Source organism: Belonocnema kinseyi, chromosome 8 (genome assembly GCF_010883055.1).
Source record: "Belonocnema kinseyi isolate 2016_QV_RU_SX_M_011 chromosome 8, B_treatae_v1, whole genome shotgun sequence".
NCBI classification, from domain to species: Eukaryota; Metazoa; Arthropoda; class Insecta; order Hymenoptera; family Cynipidae; genus Belonocnema; species Belonocnema kinseyi.
In genome coordinates, this window is record NC_046664.1 from 45,481,998 (window position 1) to 45,505,806 (window position 23,809).

The 23,809-nt window shown below is 28.5% G+C and overlaps 2 protein-coding genes across 2 annotated transcripts in view; one reads left to right on the top strand and one right to left on the bottom strand.

Moving 5' to 3' along the window:
- Positions 1–18,196, bottom strand: LOC117178235 (zinc finger protein 665-like). The gene is made up of 4 exons (XM_033369561.1): positions 18,102–18,196; positions 16,794–18,034; positions 5,080–5,555; positions 1–2,277 (listed from the first exon to the last, which is right to left on the bottom strand). Exons 2-4 carry the CDS (start codon positions 17,715–17,717, stop codon positions 978–980), a joined length of 2,700 nt encoding a protein of 899 aa, XP_033225452.1. The 5' UTR covers positions 17,718–18,034; positions 18,102–18,196; the 3' UTR covers positions 1–977.
- Positions 18,197–18,578: 382 nt separating this feature from the next.
- The window catches only part of LOC117178255 (dehydrogenase/reductase SDR family protein 7-like), a 9,900-nt gene continuing 4,669 nt past the window's right edge, over positions 18,579–23,809 (top strand). Inside the window, exons 1-5 of the mRNA XM_033369604.1 lie at positions 18,579–18,987; positions 22,247–22,390; positions 22,458–22,677; positions 22,794–22,878; positions 22,982–23,142. Coding sequence (XP_033225495.1) covers positions 18,856–18,987; positions 22,247–22,390; positions 22,458–22,677; positions 22,794–22,878; positions 22,982–23,142 — 742 coding nt within the window. The 5' untranslated portion in view covers positions 18,579–18,855. The remainder of the gene's footprint in view (positions 18,988–22,246; positions 22,391–22,457; positions 22,678–22,793; positions 22,879–22,981; positions 23,143–23,809) is intronic.

Below are 23,809 nucleotides of genomic sequence, written 5' to 3' on the forward strand. Positions count from 1 at the left end.
TTTTCGAAAGTAATTTCTTTACTTTCGATATGTTTTCTTTTAATACATTTATATTCTACTTTCGTACAATATACAAATCTTATTTTATGAGTTTTCCTTAACACAGTTAAGTGAAATAAAAATTTCGGATACAGTACATAATTCCGGGATTCGAACGAAATTAAGGGGCACTTTCAGATATTTGCCAATTATTTCCGTAAATTCAACATAATTTACCTAGAAAAATATGCTAAGTACGAAAAATTACTAAAAAATGACGCGGCTACGGAGGTCAAATTTAAAAATTCTTTTTTCTTCTTCAAAGTTTTATGTTGAAAGAAACAAAATGGAACGTAACGAAAATTTCTTTAGGTTCATTATCTGTTGCTACTTTTTTAAACTGAGCTTAGTTTCTAGTCAAATTATTTTTAATTTTTCGAAATAATTGGGAAATATCCAGAAATGCCCATTAATTTCTTTCAAATACCTGACATAATTAAATATATGTAATTCTATAGTAGATCGAGGAAAAAAACATTACATTAACACAACAGCACCTATATTTCGACATTGAAATACTTCAGTGATTTTGAGACATAACATATCAAAGTGGAAAAATTCAACAACTCTCAACAAATGTTTAAGATTTGAGTAACAACTAAATATAATAATAATAATAATAATCCAGTACTACATTTATAATGATCACACTTAGGAATTTAATTATAAATTCTCTTCTTAAGTCTTCCTGTCGCAGAAAAACATGGTCTCCTTGTCATTCAATTTAAAAAAACAACATATCAAGTCATTCACATTGAAATAACATATTTACTTCGAAAAAAATTTCGAAACTTACGTTTTTCCTTTTAGATACAATTTAGTTTACCCAAATACGTCCTGAATTTAAAATCTCGAATCTGTCAAGCTTCCCTTATCAATAACATAAGAGTCCCTTTAAAATTACAAATATCACAAATACTTTGACAGTAAACACCGAATTAAATGTGAGTCTTCACGTGTTCCATGAGTACATTTTTATCATTAAAATCCTCCCCGCAAATTCCACAAACCAATTCCTCACCATCATCACTATTATACTGAACATGATGAATATTATTTTTCATATGATCATCATGCATCAAAACTTGATCATCCACCTCGGATTTAAAAACTCCATCTGCTTTCGGCGAATGCGTCACCATATTCATCGGCAAATCCGAATTAGTAATATGTGCAATTTGGCTCGAAAAATTCTCATTACCCTGCGGATTTGGAATCGCCAAAACGGGCGAACTTTCGTTTTGCTTCGATATCAAGTGCAGAGTATTATTCTGCTTATCAGAGAGAATGTGCAAAGTTTCATTGGCCCGAGAATAGGGAATTAAATGCACCGTGCCAACCTGATTCTTTCTCGTGATTGTGGTGGCCATGGCTTGAAGATTACTGTCTAATTTTGCCGAAGCCTGCTCGGCCGATTGACTGTTACCCTGTTCCGAAACTATATCGCTATCCTCTTCATTGAACTGGCCCTCACCCTGTCCCTCCACAATCTGCATATCTTCCGACTTCGTCGACGTATCGGTCAACGTCATCGACGAGTCGGTTATCGACAGCAAAGCCTCGTTTTGCTCCAAACTCGAAATCAAACTTTCATCCTGCATTTTTTCCTGCGAAGTCGATCCAGCTTTTGCCTTCTTCTTCGCCGGTTTCACCTTCGGAGCATTGTTGTTGGTTTTCGCCTTGGCCTCGGCAATCATCTGATCCGAATGCTTGACAATGTGCGCACAAAGTTCGTCCCGATCTTGATTTATCGCCCCGCAAATTGGACAAGGAAAGGGTGGTCCGGTGAGACCGGAATCATTTTTCCCGGCGGCGTGAACCCATCGCACGTGCTCGCGCAAAACCACTTTCTGGTTGAAGGCTCTTGAACACAGAGGACAGACGTGTGGCCTCTCGCCCGTATGAATGCGCTCGTGTTTTCGCAGCGTTCCACCGTCGCGGAAAGATTTCCAGCAGAATTTGCAACCGTAGGGTCGTTCGCCGGTGTGCGTGCGATGGTGAATTAAGTAGCCCTGGCGAGAAGAAAAGGTTTTGGAACAAGCATCGCACTGAAAGTGTGCAGGACTTCCAGCGTGCATCCTGCCATGTTCCCAGAGACCTTGTCGAGAGACGAAACTCTTGCCGCACTCGTTACAAGTGAAGGGAGAATCTCCAGGATGGGCAGCCAGTCTGTGCTCGTCCAGCTGATTCTGCTTTTCAAATTGCGATCCGCAAACTTCACAAGAATGCGTTTTCTTTCTGTAAAGTAGAATTTTACTCAATGTCAGAAATTATTTAGAGGGTATCTAAAGATCGGGCAATTTGAAATTCCTGGGGTGTTCCCAGGTTTTTTTATCCCGACCACAGTTTTTCCCTCGACCAATTTCTATTTATTGCAAAAAATATATAATTATTCTGAAACTAAGACATAAATTTTCATCAGCAATCAACAAAGTTTTCCTTGCTCTTTTCTATTATTTTAGATAATAGATATTATGGAATAACAGAAATTTTGCATTAATATTTATTTGATATTTTAATAATTTGCAAAACTTTCAAAATCTTTGTTAAATATTTTTAAATTGTTGAGAAATCGTTGTAATTCTTTAAAATCTTCAATATTTTGGTTAAATCTCCCAGATTTTTATCAACCTTGTGAAATCATTTATGTTACCTTTAAAATCCTCTAATCTTTTCTCAAACATTTTTAAATACTTGTGCCATCATTGAAATTTTTGTGAAATCTTCGGAAATCTTTGAAGTTTTTTGTGAAATCTTTTATATTTTTGGAAATTTTGGTTAAATCTTCCGGGACTTTTTTAAAACTTTGTTAAATCTTCCAAGTCCTCTTATAGAGATATTTTTTCACAATAAATTACACGAAAGTACAACTTTTTCGAAATCATCGAAAATTTAGTGAAATCCTGTAAAATATTCTAACCTTTTTAAATATTTGTGCCATCATTGCAATTTTTGCGAAATATTTCAAACCCGTTTTCAATCTCTCTAAAATCATCGACATTTTTGTGAAATATTTGAAGTTTTTTGTGAAATCTTTTACAAACTTCGAAATTTTTGTTAAATCTTTTCGAATTTTTTTAAAAACTTTATGGAATCTTATAAATCCTCTAGTGGAGATATATTTTCACAATAAACGACAATAATGTAAAACTTTTTCGAAATAATTGAAATTTTAGATAAATCCTTTGAAATCTTCTAAACTTTTTAAATACTTGTGCCATCATTGAAATTTTTCCGAAATATTTAAAAACCTTTTTTAATCTCTCTGAAATCATCTGAAATTTTGTGAAATCTTCCGAAATCTTTGAAGTTTTTTGTGAAATCTTTTAAAGTTTTCGAAATTTTTGTTAAATATTCCGGGATTTTTTTAAAACTTTGTGAAATCTTTTAAGTCCTCCGGTAGAGATACATTTTCACAATAAATTACACTAAAGTAAAAAATTTCCAAAATCATCGAAATTTTAGAGAAATCCTTTAAAATCCGCTAGTATTTTCTCAAATTTTGCGAAATATTTCAAAACTTTTTTTAATCTCTCTGAAATCACCTGAATTTTTGTCAAATCTTTGGAATTATTTGAAGTTTTTGTGAAATATTTTTAAATCCTGGACATTTTTGTTAAAATTTCTGGAATTTTTTTTAATCTTTGTCAAATCTTTATAAAAAATTTAAATCCCCTGACGGAAATGTATTTTTACAATAAAACACAATAAATTACAAGAAAGTACTACTTTCTCGAAATCATCGAAATATTTAACACATCCTTTGAAATCTTTGTGAAATTTTTAAAACCTTTGTGGAATTTACTAAATCTTTCTAAAAGCTTTCAAATATTTGTGAAATCATGGAAATTTTTTGCAATCCTTAAAATATTTGTTAATTTCCTTTGAAACTTTTGTGAAATCTTTTAAATCTTTTGAAACCTTGAAAATTCTAGTTAAATAAATGTAAACTGTTTAAAATTTAAATTAAACTCTGCTTAATTAGTTTATCTATGAAATATTTTTAATTTTTGACAAATCTTTCAGAAATTCTTTAAATCTTTTAAAATCTTGGAAAATTTTAGTCAAATCTTCCAGAATTTTCATAAATCTACGTGAAATCTTTCTGAAATATTTACATGATTTTTTTCCAATGACCTGGTAGAAATTTATTTTCACAAGAAAGCACGATAAATTACAACCTTTTCAAAATTACTTAACTTTTTGTGAAATCCTTAGAACTTTTGTGAAACCTTTCTGAAATCTTTGGAAATGTTGAACATTTTTGTTAAATCTTTTAGAATTTTGTTTAATCATTCAGAAATCTATCTGAAATATTTTAAATATCCTGGTAGAAATATATTTTCAGAAATGAACCACAATAAATTACATTAAAGTACAACGTTTACGAAAACATCGACATTTTTGTGAAATTCTATGAAATCTTTGTGAATTTTTATTTAAACTTTGTGAAATCTTCTAAACCTTTCTCAAACCTTTAAAGTATTTGTTAAACCTAATGAAATACTTTAAATTTGCGTGAAATCTTTTAAAATTTTTGTTAAATCTTTCAAAAATTGCCATGGAAAAAATGTAATTTCACAATGAAACACAATAAAGTACAACTGTTTCAAAATCATTTTAGACTTTTCTGAAACCTTTCGACATACTTGTGAAATTGCTGAAATTTTTTCAAAATATATTTTTTTGTACCTTTCTGAAATGATTGCAATTTTTAAACCAACATTTCAATTTGACCTAAGTTTATGATTTTAGATTCAGTACATGGTGATTAAAATCAATCTTCAAATCTCTTCTCTAACTGGTAAAAGCGATTCAACAACCCAATGTCGTATAATAATGCTTAACTTATTAGTAATTTATTGGTTAATTTTCTCACAAATGGCGCATTTATATCACATTTTTCACAAGTGTAAAAAGCAGATAATATATTATTGGAAAACGTCATTATTTTGGTACATAACGCAACAACCCTATTAAATATTTTCTCTCAAATAGCGATATGCGCTAAAGTGGAGTTGGACAGCAAATCTGTTTTACCTGTGGATCCACTGATGCCTGTACATTTTCTGCTTGGTGGTGAATTTCTTCCCGCACTCTGAACAGGCATGTTTGCCCCACTTGTTATTAGGAATCCCCTGTTCGAGGTTGCTCTGCATCATCCTCTTAGCACAAGTCTGCTGGTGCGTCGCCAAGTGGTTTCCATCCTGAAATTGTTTGTCACAATACTCGCACTCAATCGGCGCGGCCCAGTTTTTCACCTCGTGAATCTTTTCGTGAGAAGCCAGAGCGTTCGCCCGACTAAAACTGACACCACACTGACTACAGGTGTGTCCTTTATTTTCGGTTACCTCCACTTCGATGTAGTTGCTTCGATGCAGGGTTTCAACTTTCACCATTTCCGAATTTGAAAAGGAATTTAGTGTTAAATTGTACTGTCCGATTTGATTCGAGATTGCATTTTGGGGCATGTATTCGAATTGAGCTACTTCGCCATTTGGCATCACTGCAAATTCCTGTAACATATAAAAAAAAGCTATGTTATGATTCATATAAATTATTTTTTTTTATCGTTAACGCTTTTATGTACAATTTTGAACTTAATTCAATAGTTCATAACTCCAAGGTGAAATATATCGTGTAAATTATTGCAAAAGTGATTTCAGACTTCACAGCAAAGAATGCTCTCTATTCAAATATATATTGCATTTTCAAAAAAATAGTGAAATTTTAAACCGAGAAAGTTAAATTTTCAACAACAAAAAAACAAACGACTTTTCATGAAAAGAATTAATTTTCAAACAAACACTTGCGTTTTCAACCAAACAGTTGAACTTTCAAGCCAAAAAGATTAACTTTCAACAAAAAATAAAACATTTTAACCAAATAGTTGAATTTTGAAGCTAAAAAGATTAATCTTTTAGAAGACTTTGAGAGAGATTTTCAACCAAGCAAAAGTTCTCAACCCACTCAGCCTAGACTTCAATATCACTGGTTTATATTAACGAACCGAGACTGTTTGTTTGTTAAACTAAACCTGAAAGTCTCCTAAAAACGAATATTATAAAATTAATCAGATGAATTCAATATATTACAAAAAATATTTTCAGAAAACTGAAACAAATATATAGCGAGCGGAATATATCGACCGGGTATAATATACCCAGTCACTGTTAGACTAAAACTAACTCAAAATTCAATTACCTCAAATTACTTAATAAATACCACGAAATAGAATAAAAAGACCCCACTCCCGGAAAACTTGGATGCGTGACATTTTCAAAATTCTATAATTTGTCTTTGACTAATTTTTCATTTAAAATCATTAATATTCAAATGCCAGAATTTTTCTCTTCCGAAATTTTTAAGATAGAATATTATATAAGCGGATTAAAATAGTATTTCATATACAAATATTAAATGTTCAAATGTAATAATTTATTTCAAACAAAAAAAGGTTTTTTCAACTTTAAAAGACGGCTCTTTAACAAAATACTGTAATTTTCAACAAAATAATTGAATTTTTAACATAATAGTTGAAAATTCAATCTTTAAAAAATGAAAAAGTTACTTTTTTGTTAAAAAATTAATTCTAAACAACAAAAAAAGAAGTATTTTCACTAAACAGATACTTTTTGAACCAAACATAAGCCTTAAAATAATAAGAAAATTGCAAAATGTAGTTTAATTTTGACCCAAGTATTTTAATTTTCAATTAAAAACGATTAATTTTCAATAAAATAATTAAACTTTTAACCATCGAGATAACTTTTAAACTTAGAATATAAATCTTCATCAAAAAAAGTGATTTCTTTACAAAGCTATTCAACCAAATGTTTTAAACAAATTATTTTAATTATCAAGAAAAGAAAAACAATTTTTAACCAAAGTGTTGCATTTTCATACAAAAAATTAAACTATGCATTTTTTAACAAGAAATAATGTTCTATCAAAAAAATTGAATTTTCAATCCAAAAAGACGAATTTTTAACCAAAAAGGATGATTTTAACACAACTGTCGATTTCTCTACGGAATAGTCACATTTTTATAAAAAAAATATGAAATTTACCTTAAAGCAGAAGAATTATTTATTACAAAAAAAATGTTGAGTTTTCAGTAAAAAAAATATTCCAGTTAACTTAGTATAACATCAAAAAATTGAATTTCTCTAACAAAAAAATAAGTTTCTACGAAAAAAATTGAATTTTCAATCCAAAAAGACGAATTATTTCAACTAAAAAGGATGGATTTTTAACAAAATAGTTGAATTCTTAACCAAATAGTTGCAGTTTTATCCACAAAATATCAATTTAATACTAAAACATATGAATTTGTAATAAAAAACGAATTTTTTTTTTATAAGTGGAACTTTCATCCAAAAAATATTTAAGTTCATTTTTATCAGAAAAGATGTCATTTCTACTAAAGCAGGTGAACTTTTAAATAAAAAAGACAAACCTTAAAAAAAATTGAATTTTCAACCGAAAAGTAAACGAAACAATGCAATTTTCCATTAATTACAATAAATCCTGAAATTCTCAGATAATTTATTTCTCGATTATATTCTCGGTAATATTCTCATTCTCGTTACCGTTCTCAAAGTAATATAACCGGCTCAGAACTCTATTCCTACCAAAAGATGAATTTTCAATCAAAAAGCATAAATTTTCTATCCGAAAAGATAAATTTTCAGTGAAACAGTTGAACTGTCGGTCCAAATTTGTTACGAAAATATTAGAATGTTCATGAAAATAATTCAATTTTCAATCAAATAATTAACTTTTAAACGTAAAATATGAGTTGTCAAACAGAAAAGCTGGCTTTGCTACCAAGAGACGGATTTTGAATGCGGAAGGATGGATTTTCTATAAAAAAAAATATGGATTTTCAACAAAACAGTGGAATTTTCCACCGTAGAGAATGACTTTAAAAAAAATATATTTTCAACAAAACAGTTGAATTTTCCTCCGAAGAGGATGCCTTTGAAAAAAAATAGTTAAATTAAAAAAAAAAGAATTAAACTTTTAAACAAATATTAGAATTTTTAACAACAAGGCATTAATTTTATACTGAAAATATAATGTTAGACTTTTCAATAAAAAATAATTAACTTTTAAACGCAAAAGACGAATTCTCAAACAGAAAAGCTGACATAACTACCAAAAGACGAATTTTCAAGCTTGAAGGATGGATTCTTTATTAAAAAAAAGTATTTCACGATTGTTTTTAAAATTACTATTTATCGGCAAAAAATGTTTTTTTTTGTATCCCTTTCCACGAATAATCTTCCAGATCAGTGCGATACCATCACACCAAATTTTAATTTTTTCGGAACAGAATAAATCGTTTGTATCAAACAATAATTGGTTAATTATTTGGAATTGAAATTAATTAATTAAATTAATTGGAATTGCTTTACTTTTTTAGACCAAAACTTTGTTACGCTTATTCAGAAACTTAATATCGCGTAAGATTTTTATTTTTTAGTGAAACCGAATATTACATTTTTTATCGCAATCCGCAGTCGAAGCTATTCATATTTTAAGTTATCGTCACTTTCAAATTGTCAACTGACACATTCTATTTCTTTAGAGAAAGGACAATTTTTTCTGATCACATTCTTTGGCGCTTAAATCAGCAATTGGTCATTTCAAAATAAAAAAAATCTGAAAAATTCCCGGCTTTTTCCCTGTACCCGAAATTCCAGACTAATTCCCGGTTGTCACGGTCAGTTTCCACATTCAATGTAAGTTTCAATGTATCTCAGTGAGATTGGTAATTTCGTATAGCTAGAGATTTGAAAGTGGTTTCTTCCGATGTAAAGTGGAACTAGTTATCTGACTGTGCGGTGGCGTTCGGAACTAAATATCTGCCACTCGCTAGACGGTTTGGTAAAGGGCACTTTTTTGGGGGCGTTATAGGCTCATAACATGGTGGTTTCAAATAAATACAGCATTAATGAAAAAATAGAATAAAATATTAATTTATGAACATAGATATAGTTCATGCATTATATTATTTTTTAAATCAATTAATATCTAATGCATTATTTCATTTTGAACATAAAATCAACGTCTCTGATTGGTCCACAAGCGTAGTTGAGACTACTTCCGGTGCAAACAATACATATATTTATTTATATGAGAACAATCATAGGTCTAACAATTAGAGGTATTACAACTAATTTGTCCCGTTCCTAAATTGCAGTTTTCTCCTATTGTGTATAGATTGATGTATTTTGTTACATGGAACATTCTAGAGTTAAGTTAAGGTGTTCTCTGATTGGCTATATTCTTATTGGCTTAACATTTTTACAAATTCCCATTTTTGGCATTTTATGCTTCAATATCCAGAGTCGTTGGAAGTGGTTTAACGCAGTTTTACGTTTAAAGGACTGCTTGAGTGAGTTACTTCAGATTTAAAAATTAAAAAAATCTTGCAGAAGTGGAAGATGGCAAGAGACGAACATCATCTTAAAAAGAAAATTGATAAGATTCAAAACTGGATACGAGATCTTCGTTCCAAAAGAGAAGTCCTCCTCGAGAAAGAGAAACGCGATCTGAAGGTACAGGCCATACTCCAATTGGCACTTTCCAGTGCCGAATCCAAGTGGCAAAAAAACTATCGCTTGCTAAAAATACTCAAGGATAAAGAAATAAAAAGGAAATTGCAAAAAAAAGACGCGAACGAAGAAAGGGCGACGGAAAAATGCAGCCAGGAAAATGATCCGCAAAATGATAAAGTTGTGGCTGATATTCTCCAAGATATGACAGATTTTTTGACCAAGGTAAAAAACTATTCGACAAATTAATTTGACTGATTTTCTGTTCATTACTTTCTCTCTGTTTTCGGGTTATAAATATTTTGTAATCGAGTACTATGTCCCATTGTTTTTCAGAAGTTGAATGCTGGCACTGTAACGAAAAAAACGTAATATATACGTTTTAACATGTTATAACATTTATATAACGTTCCTTATTATTATCAAAATAAAATAACTTGCACTTCCAGGGTGGTCACTGTTTTTCAAATTTCCGCCTCCCGGCTTTCTCCCGGTTCTCTCGGTAAATATTCGTGATTTCTCCCGATTTATAAAAAAATTAAATCTCTTTGCGAAAATCGCGCGTTCATGTTAAGCGGTTAAGATTTAACAATTAATATTGAAAATTAAATAGAATCTTTCAAAGTCAAAGGTTATGAAATTCTAGAATTTTAAATTGTTACCACATAACGAAATTATAATGTGACTTTTAAGCTAATTAGATGAATTTTAATAAAATAAAAAAATAAAGCAAATTATACTAAATAAACCTTCACACTAAATAATAATTTTAAATGGAAAACATTAAACATGAAAAAAATTCTACTCCAGAACCTTGAAACTGAAACGAATGCCCACTTTATTTTAAACTGAAAAAATGTAGTCACAAAAAATTGTGATATTAAAAATTTTTTATAATGAAGCCCTTTAAAATTTTACTTATTTGATGAAAATTTAAATCACCTAAAAACTGATCATTTTTAAATTGCTAATGAAACTTTTCCAAATTTAACCAATTCAATATTTGTTACAAAATTAAAACCTATTAAAAGTCAACAAAAATTTATGCAGAATTCAATATGTAAATTCAGGGCTCTAAAATTAGTTTCACCATTTGAAATTATCGAAATTATGCGTTTATTCCTGTATCAATTTTAGTTACATAGTTTAATTTTGGTCTTTTTGTTATTTGAAACCTAATTTTTAATTTATTAATATCAAATCTTCCTATAGAACTATTATGAAATCATGAAAATTTCCTATTTGAAATAATTTATTAGTTTAAGCCTTCGCCAAAAAATCTGAAATTTTACAGATATTACTTGGAAAATTCAAATAAATAATAAACAAGAAGAATGCTGCAATATGATTCCATTTTTTGCAATTGTACCATTTTAAGCGTTGCAATTCGAAATTTCATTATATTTACATCTGAAATAATCTAATTCGAAACTATCAAGGCCTTTATTATGAAATTTTTGAATATTTAATAGCGAAATGGTGTTGTCATTTTGAATAATTATTTGAATTTGAATGTGAACCTGTAAATTTTCATTATTCTAAAAACTTTGAAATGATATGCTTTCTAATTGGGCACTTTGAAAAAAATCCAAACGCATTAATTACGATTTATGAAATACGGAAAATCTCCCGGTGTAATTTTTTTTCCTTGACTTTATCCCGGTTTTCTCCCGGTGCAAGTTTCTCCCGAATTGGTGGCCACCCTGACTTCGTTTTCAATCTAAGTTGAAAGTAATTTCGTTCTATATTATATTGATATTTTCCACTCTTGCAGGCAGCATCAATTGAATCCCAAATTCAAGTAGGAAATGAAATCACACTTCCTCGAAACGCTCTTTTCAGAGCACAAAAATCGGCACTTTTCAGTGCCATCAAATCTTATAAACGTGGGAATGACATCTCTCTATTCAAACAAAAATATAATTTGATACCCTGTTTGCATTTTATATATTTTTTAATATACAAGCTAAGGAGTTAACAACAATTTGGAAGCAAGATTGTCTTTCTGTGATTGATTTCGATCAAAAATCTGAAGTGATTGGCCCAGGAGAAAACTTGAGCAGATTCTTCATAAAAATTAGGAGACTTTAATGCAAATAATGGAAAGCAGATAAAAAAATAATTGCAGAGTATCTACCAGACGAACAATTTTAAATTCCCGACTATTTCCCTCCTGTCTTTCGGTAAATATTTAATTTGCCCGGATCTTTTCAAAAAATTCCCTATTCCAAATAAGGAAAATCCTTGCTAGACCTAAATTATAATTTGTTTTCAAAAATTCTCTGATCAAATTCAGAATTACATATAATTGCTTCGGAAGTATTGCAAAACGTAAATATTTCTCTCTTTGATAAAAAAAACTGATATATTTACAATTTCAGATAAATACTAGTTTACTAGTTTGAATGTAAATTTCCAGATTACAAAGACTTTCAAGATTTAAAAAACTGTATACAACATAATAAAAAGATTATTTCAACAATTTCATTTGCAAATAAATTGTTTAGTACTATCACTTCTGAACAATGATTGATGGCTTATTTTTTCCGGGAAGAATTTCTCAATTACACTGTTTGCAATTTTGAAAATAAATAGCTATTTTCTATGGTTGAAATCGTTGAAAATTTTCTTTAAACAAAAGATTTAAAAAATAAATAACTATATTTGAAGGTCGTTTAAATATTTTTAAGATTGAAAATAGCAGAGTTGTACGAAATGTGTTCCCCGAAAAAAGTTATAATATATTATAGTTCAACATTTTTTTTTTTTTTTTTTGGTAAAGAGCCACAGTATAAAAAATTCAATTATAAACCTTTTTAACATATTTATTTTCCGTACGTTTTTAACCTTTTTATGAAAAATAATTTTTTTCTTTCAAAAGACATGACTGATAATATAATTTCAATTCTCAAAATCGTAGAAAACCTTTTTTGTAAGGGTTGTCAAAATTTTGAGAATTCTTCCATGTACAAAAAGGAAAAAAATGTATAATAAAGATGAGATGAACAATTTCAAGCCTGGAAACCAAGAAAAATATTTAAAAACAAACTTTAACTTTAACAAGGCTTTTAATGGTTCCTTCAGTTGAGCTTTCAAGTGCTTTTTAACAAAAAGTTAATTTTCCACAAAAAAAGATGAACTTTCAACGAAAAAGGTGACTTCTGCCATAAAAGATAAATTATAAATTCCATGAGGACGAATTTAATATTAAAAAAAAAAACAAATTTCAACAAAAAAATGGAATTTTGGACTAAAAAAATATGACTTTTGTACAAGATAATTGAATTTGTAACAAAATTGTAGAATTTTCAAATAAAAGAAATTAAATCTAATTAAAAAATAGTTGAATTTTCAACAAATAGATCATTTTTATCTAGAACAGTTGATTTTTCAATCAAAGAACATGAATTTACAATCCAAAAAGACGAATGCCCTACAAAAACTGTACTTTTTTTATCAAAATAGATGACTCTTGAACACAATAATTGAATTTTCAGTAAAAAAAATGTAAATTTTCAGCCAATAATATGAATTTTTAATCAATTAGTTGAATTAAAAAAAATCATTTTTAAAGAAGGAGAATAAAAAAAGAGGTATTTTTAGCGAAATAAACCAATGTCCAACCAAACAGTTAAATTTTCAACAAAAAAGTTCTATTTCGACCAAAGCAGATGATTTTTCCATCGTAAAAGATGAATTTACAATCCAGAAGGCAGAATTTACTATCGAAAAAGACGAAATTTCAAATCGTTTTTTATTTTGGACCAAAAAAAGATTACTTTTAATTCAATTAGTTAAATTTGCAAGCAAAAAGGCGAATTTTTTAAAATATAGTTAGAATATATACAAATTTTTAAAAATGTAATGATTTTTAAACGAAATAGTTGAAATTTTATGCAAAAAGATGAATTTTCAACAAAATAAATGAATTTTTAACCGACTAGTTGAATTTTCAAGCAAAAGAAGAAATTTTTTATAAGACAGTTTAACTTTAAAAAAAAAAAGGTAATTTTCAATCAAGAAAAATGAAGCTTCAATATAGAAAGATGAATTTTCTTATTGTCTTTTTTTATTTTAACAATTTTTATAGGATTGGAAAGTACGAAACTTTGTTTTTGTAATTTTTATCGAAATCGGAGCCATTTTTTCTATTTAGCATTTTTATTTAGTTGAAGGGAATGAATGTTTTAAAGTATATAGTTCTAATAAGAAATTGTTGATTTTTTAATGTTCTGATTTAAACGGTTACGTTATTATAACAGGGTGTACAACGATTCTTACGGACGAATTTCAAGAACTTCTCCAAGTTTTGAAGGTCAAGAAGACAATTTTTTCCAGACCTTCCTTTTTACATTAAATAATTAAATAATCGTTCAAGAAATCAGAACCATAAATAAATTCCTAATGTTTTGTGATTATATAAGTCGTTTTTAAAATCCTTGAAATTTTTGTAAAATATTACAAATCTTTGTGATTTTTTTTTATTTTCATGAAATATTTGTAAAAGCGTTCTTAAATCTTGGTTTATGCCATGTTTTGTGTTTGCTTGAAATTATTGAAATCTTCTCAAATTTGTTGAAACCTTTTGAAATATTTAAACATTTTTGAAATATTTGTGAAATATTTCGTGTTCGTTTGAAATTATTGAAATATTTTGAATCGTTTAAAATCTTCGTAAGATTTTTAAATATTTGAAATCTTTTGAATTGTTGTATTCTTTTAAAATTTTTATGACATTTTTCATAAATTTTTGAGACATTTGTGAAATCGTTTGTATTCATTAAAATATTTTTAACCTGTGTAAAATCTTTTGAAATCTGATGTAACAGCCTTTTTAAAATATTTGAAAGTTTTAAAATCTTTCAAAATGTTCGAAATCTTTGTAGATAATTTTGGAATGTGGTGTACACGCCTTTTTCAAATCTTTGAAATCCTTGTAATCTTGATGAAATGTTTGTGAAATTCCTCTTATTCGTTGAAATCATTGAATTATTTGAAATCTTAGTAAAATCTTTTCCAATGTTCTAAAATGTTTTGAAACCTTTTGAAATTGTTTCACTTCTTCGAAATGTTTTGAAATATTTTAAATCTGTTGTAATGTACCCTTTTTCAAATCTTTAAAATCCTTTAAATCTTTTGAAAGTTTTGAAAATTAATCTTTGGGAAATCATTGAATTGTGTGAAATCTTTTAAATGTTTCAGAAATTTGTGCGAAACCTTTAAAATCTTTGTGATGTATTTGGGAAATCATTACAATCTTTTCAAAATATATCGAATATTATATAAATATTCGATCATATTTTTGAAATAATTAAAATTTTTGGAAAATATTTGAAATCTGTTTAATCTATCGGAAATATTTGAAAAATAATTGAAATCTTTCTAAAATATTTTTAAAAATTTTGAAATATTTGGTATATTTAAAAATTTTTTGAAATCTTTAAGAAATTATTGAAGTTTTTGTGAATCCTTTTTCAACCTTTCACATTTTTTCCGAAACTTTTAAAATCTATAGAAAATCATTGAAATATTTTTTTAATATTTTTGAAACACTTATGAAATTATTGAAATATTCGGTAATATTTTTGAAATCTTTGAAATTGTTGAAATATTTAGTAATATTTATGAAATTATTGAAATCTTTGGAAAATCATTGAAATATTTTTAATCCATCAGAAATCTTTGGGAGATAATTGAAATTTTTATAAAATTTTTTTTTTTTAATTTTGAAAAATTTGTTATAATAAAATTTTTTTCAAATCTTTGGGAAATTATTGAAGTTTTTGTAAAATCATTTTAAAGCTTCTAAATCTTTTCCGAAACTTTGGGAATCTCTACTATTCTTCTCTCTATTCATCTCTCTATTTTTGAAATTTGTTAAATCTTTGCGAAATATTTTTAATTTTTGGAAGTCTTTGAAATATTTTTTAAACATTTGTGAAATTATTGAAATATTTGGTAACATTTTTGAAATTATTGAAATCTTTCCTAAATTCTTTGTAACCTCTGCGAAGAAATCTTTGAAATTTTGGAAATATTTAGTAATATTTATGAAATTATTGAAATCTTTGGAAAACCATTGAAATATTTTTAATATATCGGAAATCTTTGGGAAATAATTGAAACCTTTATAAAATGTTTAAAAATTTTTTTTAAATACTTGGTATATTTTAAAAAAATTTGAAATCTTTGGGAAATTATTGAAGTTTTTGTAAAATATTTTTAAACCTTCCAAATTTGTTCCGAAACTTTGGAAATCTCTAGAAAATCATTGAAACATTTTAAAAATATTTGATAATATTTGATAATATTTTTGAAATTTGTTAAATCTTTGCGAAATATTTTTAATTTTTGGAAATCTTTGGGAAATAATTGAAGATTCTGTAAAGTGTTTTTGAACCTTCCAAATTTGTTCCGAAACTTTGGAAATCTCTAGGAAATCATGAAAATATTTAAAATATTTGATAATATTTTTAAAATTTGTTAAATCTTCGCGAAATATTTTTAATTTTTGGAAATCTTCAAAATATTTTTGAAACATTCGTGAAATTATTGAAATATTCGGTGATATTTTTGAAATCTTTCTTAAATCCTTTGTAACCTTTGCGAAGAACTCTTTGAAATTTTTGAACTATTTAGTAATACTTATGAAATTATTAAAATTTTTGGAAAATCGTTCATGTCTTTGTGAAATATTCCATGTCTATGGGAAATGATTTGAATCTCTCTGTAATCTTTGAAAATCCTTGCTTCTGTAAAAAGTAATCAACTCTGAAAAATAGTAAATGTACCCAAAAAATCCGGCTATTTGTCCAGAAATTTTTGTACCAGTAGCCAAGGCCATATTTTTAATAATATTCATTTTGATTATTAAACCAATTATTTACATGAAATTCTTAGTTCATTTGCATTGTTTTCAATCCTTCACAAATATACTTCTTTTTTTCGATTTCATTAATATAATGATTCTTAAACAAAAAATCAAAAATCGGCAACTTTACATTTGTTAGGAATTCTATATTAAATAATTAAAAAAAAAGTGAATTGGTGAATTGGTTGCAAATTGTCAACTGCAGCCTTATTTTTTCGACAAAATCCATGCCTCAACCATGCTGTGCGACCTAGTAGTCCTATAGTAGACACCCTTAGTTTTTACCTCAAAGAAAAAAAATGCTTCATAAACATTCATACCTGCATAGGGTCCATTTTATCCTGACTTCCAAGTGAGTTGACCGCAGCTTCCTCGCCATGAAAATTATAAGCCGGTACAGACCACTGTACCTGGGAAACATCATAATTCTGAATAATCTGCACCGAAGACGATGCCACTGACACATTTTGCGCATCATTAATATTATTCTCCGGCCACTTCCTAAAACTCTCAGCACTCTGCGTAGAATTATTACCCTGAGCCTGCATAATCGCCCTTCCGGCAACATAAGTATGAATCTTCATATGATTCGAGAGACTCGAAGGCCTCTGAAAATCTGCTCCGCAAATTGCACACTTGTGAGGCTTTTCAACCTGATGAACTTCCGAGGTGTGAGCCTGCAAGAGTGACTTCGACTTGAACAAATTCCCACAAGTCCTGCAGGCATGCGGTCGATCAACCTGATGACAAACAGTGTGATTCACCAGGTCAATCTTCTTCTCAAACTTCTCCCCACAAGTGCTGCAGGTGAATTTCTCCGGAGGACAAGTCGCATGATGGTTTGCAAACTCTGACTGAGTAAACAAGAGCGCACAGTTTGGACAGTTGACTTTTTTATCGTCAAAACAAGGATACATTCCTCCCAGTTGCCGCAGAGCCTCGACAGCCATCGACTCATCATCCCCGGATGTATATTGATGTTCCTCCTTTATATAAACCGGGTAAATGACGGTACCGTCATCATCCTCGTCGGATCTCCCGTCGTTCAAAATTTTCACAGCCACATGGGCTTCTGTAATGCTGGAGGCGACGTCGCTGACTGTCACTTCGGCTAAATCATCTTCGAGAACACACTCTTCCACTGGTTCGCAAATTTCCTCGTGGGAAATCATATTTTGCTGAATTCCGTCATGCACAGTGGAAAGGGGAAAGGAGACGAATTCCTCGTTTTCATGAGATTCCATGATGTCTTTCTTTGTTGCTGCAGATTTTACAAAAACATATAAAACGCCTCGAGTGAAGAAGTTTCCTTGTGCAGAACTAGTTTCACCCGTTTCGCGTTAAGTCAAGTTAGGTGCTGTCATTTTGAGGGAATTTGTTGCGGTCGCCGATTCCCATAATAAGTGTTTTTATTAGAGAATTTCTATGACTCGAAGGTGGATGGAAGAAGTGGAAATTTTGAGATTTTTTGTAGTTGATATATCAGCTTTATTTCTTCGAATGCCACGGGAGAGGGCTGAGAAACTTTGGGAAATTTCGGTTCCGTAATGCGGAGCGGTTTCTGCAAATTTGGGTCAATTAGACAAGGAAGGTGAACAATTGGATTGGTTGGATTTTTGGGAACTCACCTGCATCACTTTTATATCCTGTTTGTTATCTTGTTTTGTAAAAATTGTTGTGTGGGAAGGTTAGTGGGGACAGAAGTACTTTGCGTATAAGTCTGAAGGTAGCTCGTAAATGTCATATCGAAATATCGATTCTGGTTTGTGCGGGAAAAAGAGAAATTTTCAAATTGATAGTTCATATTTACGGTATAATATTTAAAGTTATTCACACTTTGATATAAAAAAATAAGTTAAAGCTTTACAAAGAGTAGTTTTGATATATTAGTATGATAAAACAGCAGATTTGAAAGGCTATTTACTGAAATAGCATTTTGGAGCATTTCAGACAATCTGTTCGAAAATGATAAACAGTAAACAATAACAACAAAAGAAAAAAAAGGAAAAACAATGATAAAAGCGATTGAAAACTGCTTTAATGAAACTTGTTTGTATTATTGAATTTCAAACTGTAGAATAATAATAATATTGAATAATAGCGGGTAACTTCAGAGTGTTTAGCAGCTGATTTGGATTCGTAAGTTGAGCGAATGACACATTGTTTTTTTAATAAGGTTGTTGAACTTTTCCAACTTTTCCAATTGGTAAGATCTGATAAGAGTACTTTGAAAGACAGTATTTAAAAGTTTTACATACTCATGTAGGTGAAAGTGATTCATAGGCTTTATACATAACTGTTGTGATAAGTGAAACGTTTTGAGGTTAGAATTGAAATTAAAGTTGTGCAAGTTTCGCGATTGTTTAAAAAATATATTATAAAATGGAAAAAATGAAGCAGTCTGCGTGGTGGCTATTTACACTATTTGGAATTCCTGTCACATTTCCCTGGTTGCTGTATTATTTATACAATGTAATGATGTTTAAAAGAAGAAAAGCTCTCCTCAGTGGCAAGGTACGTTTCTCAAGAAATCTCATTTTATTGGGTGGTGCTTATTTTTGTATTTACCTCCTCATCCAAATGTAACAGTTTCATTTATTGTATATATTTATATGTCATATTTACCTTTTTGCATGATATATTAGAATGATATAATAGAATTAGAATAAGTTCGATTTCAACTTTTTCTTTAAGTTTAAAATCAATTTTTAACCTTTTCATAGATGAAATCATTCAGTTTACAATGCATAATTTAACAATCTTTTACTTTATAAAATTTATATTTTAGGTTGTCCTTTTTTATTTACATTTTAAATTTAAAAATTTTTGAAATGCAGTTTTGGAGACTAGCAATTAAACATTCAAACCCTTTTAATTTGATCTTTAATCTGATCTTTAGTTTAAACGTTAAGAATTGAACAATTTTTTCTGTTTTTCACATTTAAAATTGAACTGTTTGAAATCGAAAGCCTAAGCAATTGAGCACATAAAAACATCCGATTGAAATTTTATAAAATTATTTCAGTTTTTAGATAATATCAAATTAAAAGATTTATCATGTTTAAATATTGTTTTCTCTAAAATATTTCATTTTTAAACCATTCATTCTAAATTTTCTAATTAAAAAAAGGGATTGTCCATATATTACGTAAGACGTTTTTCTGTTGTTTGAATAAAGACGAAAATAATATTTTTATCAAGTTGAAAAGGACACAGCGATATAAACAAAAGAAAAATGTCTTACGTAATATATGGACGATCCCAAAGGACATTTCGATATTGAGCAATATGTATTTATTTATTTAAAATGACCAATTATACATCTAATATTCAAAACGAAACAATTTGAAACTGAATTTTTTGAATGAAAAAAGCTTTTGTATCTTCAAAATTCCAGTGCTAAAAAATTTTGAACGTTACAATTTTAATTATTCAATTTTTTAATTTTTAATTTGAAGCTCCTAAAAATTAAAATAATTCAACTTAAAAGGGTTTTTGTATAAATAATAGTTCAAATTTAACATTTAACATTTAAAATTTTTGTTGATATTTTATATTTTTAACAATTTTATCGAGTTGGAAGGGAGGAAAGTTTAGATTTCAATATTTTATTAATTGTTGAAAAGGACGAAACTTTGGTTATGTATTTTTTTCCTAATTGGAAGAAGCCATTTTTTAAAAGAATTATTATTTATTTGTAGGAGGGAGTTATTCTGAATTGGAAGAGGGTAATATTTTATTTACAACATTTTTATTATGTTGGAAGGGAGAAAATTTCGTCTTTCAATTTTTTCTGAATTGGAAGAGGGATTTATGTTTTCTATTCTATCAAGTTGGAATGGAGGACATTTTAGTTAAAATTTTTCTAAATTTGAAGAAGGATAATGTATTTTTTTTAAATTTTTAATGTCTTTTTAATTGATTTAAAAGCGTGTAAAAAAGTATAATTTTCACAATTATAATTTTCAAATAAAAGGAAGTCATTTTAGTATTTAATTTTTTTCCTAATGAGAAGAATTTTTTTACATTTGTATTGAATTGCGTGCGGGCAAATTTAAGTTTTGAATTTTTTCTGAATTGGAATAGGCCCGTTTTTTTGTTTTCATAGTTTTGGAAAGGACGAACCGTTGGTTATGTATTTTTTGTATCTGGATTTGAAGTGACAGTTTCTAAAAAATATTTTTATGGAGTTGAGGGGGGAGAAATTTTTATTTTGAATATTTTTTCTGAATTGAAAGAGGGAAATATCCCACTTCTAATGCCGAAAAAATGAAACTAAAATGTCTTCCCTTCTAACTCGATGAAAATCTTAAACAAATCTCCTTCTTGCTAGTCAGAAAAAAAAAAATAAAAATGTCTCTCCCTTCAACTCAATGAAAAAATATTTTTTTAACTGCGTCTTTAAAATCGAGATAAAAAAATACATTACCAAAGTTTCTTCCTTTCCAAAAATATAAAAATGATAAAAACAAAAGAACGGGCTTTTTCCAATTCAAACAAAATTCAAGACTAAAATTGAATCGCTTCCAACTCAATAAAAATATTAAAATAAACAATTATTTCAAATATCCTTCTTTTAATTTATAAAATATTACAAATCAAACTTTTCTCCTTTTCTAATCGATAAAAATATAAAAAATGTCCCTGCGCCAATTAAAAACAAATTAAAAACTCAAATTTCCTCATTTGAAATTCAATAGAAATGTTCAAAACTCAAATTTTCCCGCCCTCAATTCAATACAAATGTAAAAAAATTATTCTCATTAAGAAAAAATTAAATAGCAAAATTTCTTCCCTTTATTTTAAAATTGGAATCGTGAAATTTAGACATTTTTACACGCTTTCAATTCAATTAAAAAAATATTAAAAATGTAGAAAAATTACATTATCCTTCTTCAAATTCAGAAAAAATTTAACTAAAATGTCCTCCATTCCAACTTAATAAAAAATCTAAAAATTTTCGGCATTAGAAGCGGAATATATTTTTAAGATTTTCATCGTGTTTGAAGAAAGAAAATTTTTGTTAATAATTTTATTCTAAATAGGAAGAGGCCAATTTTTTCTTTTTAACTATCTTGAAACTATCTTGAATTGTGGCAAATTTTGTATTTTTCACATTCAGATGAAAGGGCAGAAAAGAGGGAATTAGTGTTATTTTAAAGCAATAAAAATGATAGCGTAGATTCATATTTTTATGATCTGAAATATTTGAACTGTTCAATTTATGACAGTTTTAAATATACAATTTTGCATTTTAACGGCATTTAATATATGTAAATTGTTGAGCATTCAAATTTAAAAAATGTTTATAGTTTAATATTTAAATTAGTTCCTTTTGGGCGCTTAAATTTACCATTCAGTTTTTGATACTTCAAATGAAACCAGTTTCAATTTTGAGAATTTGAATTTTTTAATTTCAATGACCGTGATAATTTTTTACGAACCGGAAAAAAGCTGGGAATTTTTGTTGCTGGCTTTAAACGGTCACCATAAATTGAAAATTTATTAGTCCTTGTAAATTAATCTCGCAAATCAATGTAGTTTTACGATAAATATTTTAAATCTGCCTGTCAATAAAATGTAATTTATGATATCAAATTAAGCAATTTTTGATGTACAGAATTCAAAAATGTAATAGGCATTTTAAAAATATTAATATGCTTGTCTTATTGATTCAGTAGCTTATTTTAATTTTGTAAATATATCTTTCAAGTTTTCAGAGACCGTATTATTCTTAAAAAAATAAGTCTTATTAAAATTCTCCATTTATCAGGTGGTTATGATAACCGGAGCGAGCTCAGGCTTAGGGGAAGCTTTGGCTCACATTTACTACAGTTGTGGTTGTCGTTTAATTTTAATATCGAGAAGAAGAGATGAATTGCAACGAGTTAAAGACACGCTAATGAATATTCACTATGTAAGTTAGGAATCAAAATTCAAAAAGTTCTACATTTTCCAAACCAAAAACGAACTATTTCTTTCAGACAGTTCCGACACACCCTCCTGTGATTCTACCACTAGATTTGACTGAAATTAATTCCTTGAACTCGGAAGTAGAGAAGGTCTTAAAAATACATGGAAGAGTCGATATTCTCATAAATAATGCTGGAATTTCCTACAGAGGAGAAGTAGAAAATACAAATGTGGACGTCTATATCAAAGTGATGCTCATCAATTATTTCGCTCAAGTCGCTATGACTAAGGGTATTTTTACATTTGCAGATTAACAATAATCATGTGGATTTTTTAAATAATGATTTGAGTACGATTTTATAGTACCAATGAAAAAAAATTTCTAATTTAAAAAATTTCTTTACCAGCTGTCTTGCCATCAATGATGGAACAGCGTTCTGGACACATCATTTGTATAAGCAGCGTTCAAGGAAAAATGGCAATCCCATATAGGTATGTATTAAACTATAATTAAACTCGCTAAAATGGTGTTGGGAGGTAGCAGTTAAATTTTCTTCGATCGAATTCTCATTTTTTAAATTGATTATTTTAATAGATCAGCATACGCAGCTTCGAAACATGCACTACAAGCTTGGAGCGATTCTCTTAGAGCAGAAATTTCTGATAAAAATATCAAAGTTACAGTAATAAGTCCAGGTTACATTCAAACGTCTCTTTCTCTCAACGCATTAACGGAATGTGGACAAAAATACGGAGGTAAGTGTTTAAAATGTTTTTTTATCTTACCAATTCTGTAATAGGGTTCCTGCGAAATCCCAATTCCGAAATTCCCTCTCTTTTCCAAATTACGTAAGATTACAAGGGAGGGGGGGGGGGCTTAAAAATTGTACGGTAGAAAAATGTTTACCAAACAAAATAATAAATCCACATACATTACGACTTAGATGTATCGCGTTTAAAATAAATCAGATCAATTTTTTAACTAAATAGTTGATTTTTTAAAACCTTAAAGTAAATTTTCTAACCAAGAAGATTCATTTTCTATCGAGAGAGACGAATTTTTAACAAAATACATGAAGCTTTAATTAAAAAGATCAAATTGCGGTTAAAATTGATTTTAACTACACAAAAAATACAAATTTTCAACTGGTAAAAATGAATTTTCAATAAAAGAAAGAAAATAAAAAAAAAAGTTCGACAAACTATTTCAATTTCCAACCAAAAGATGAAATTTCAACCAAAGAAATTAATTTTGTACCAAAAAAGATTAATTTTCAACAAAAACAGATGTATTTTAAACAAAAAATGGAATAGGCAAATTTACAGTTCTTTATTCATAATGTGTCCCCTAAGGGTTTACATGACTTCCATTCCTTACAATCTTTCCGTTTACATCTATATATTTTTTACAATCTTATCCTTT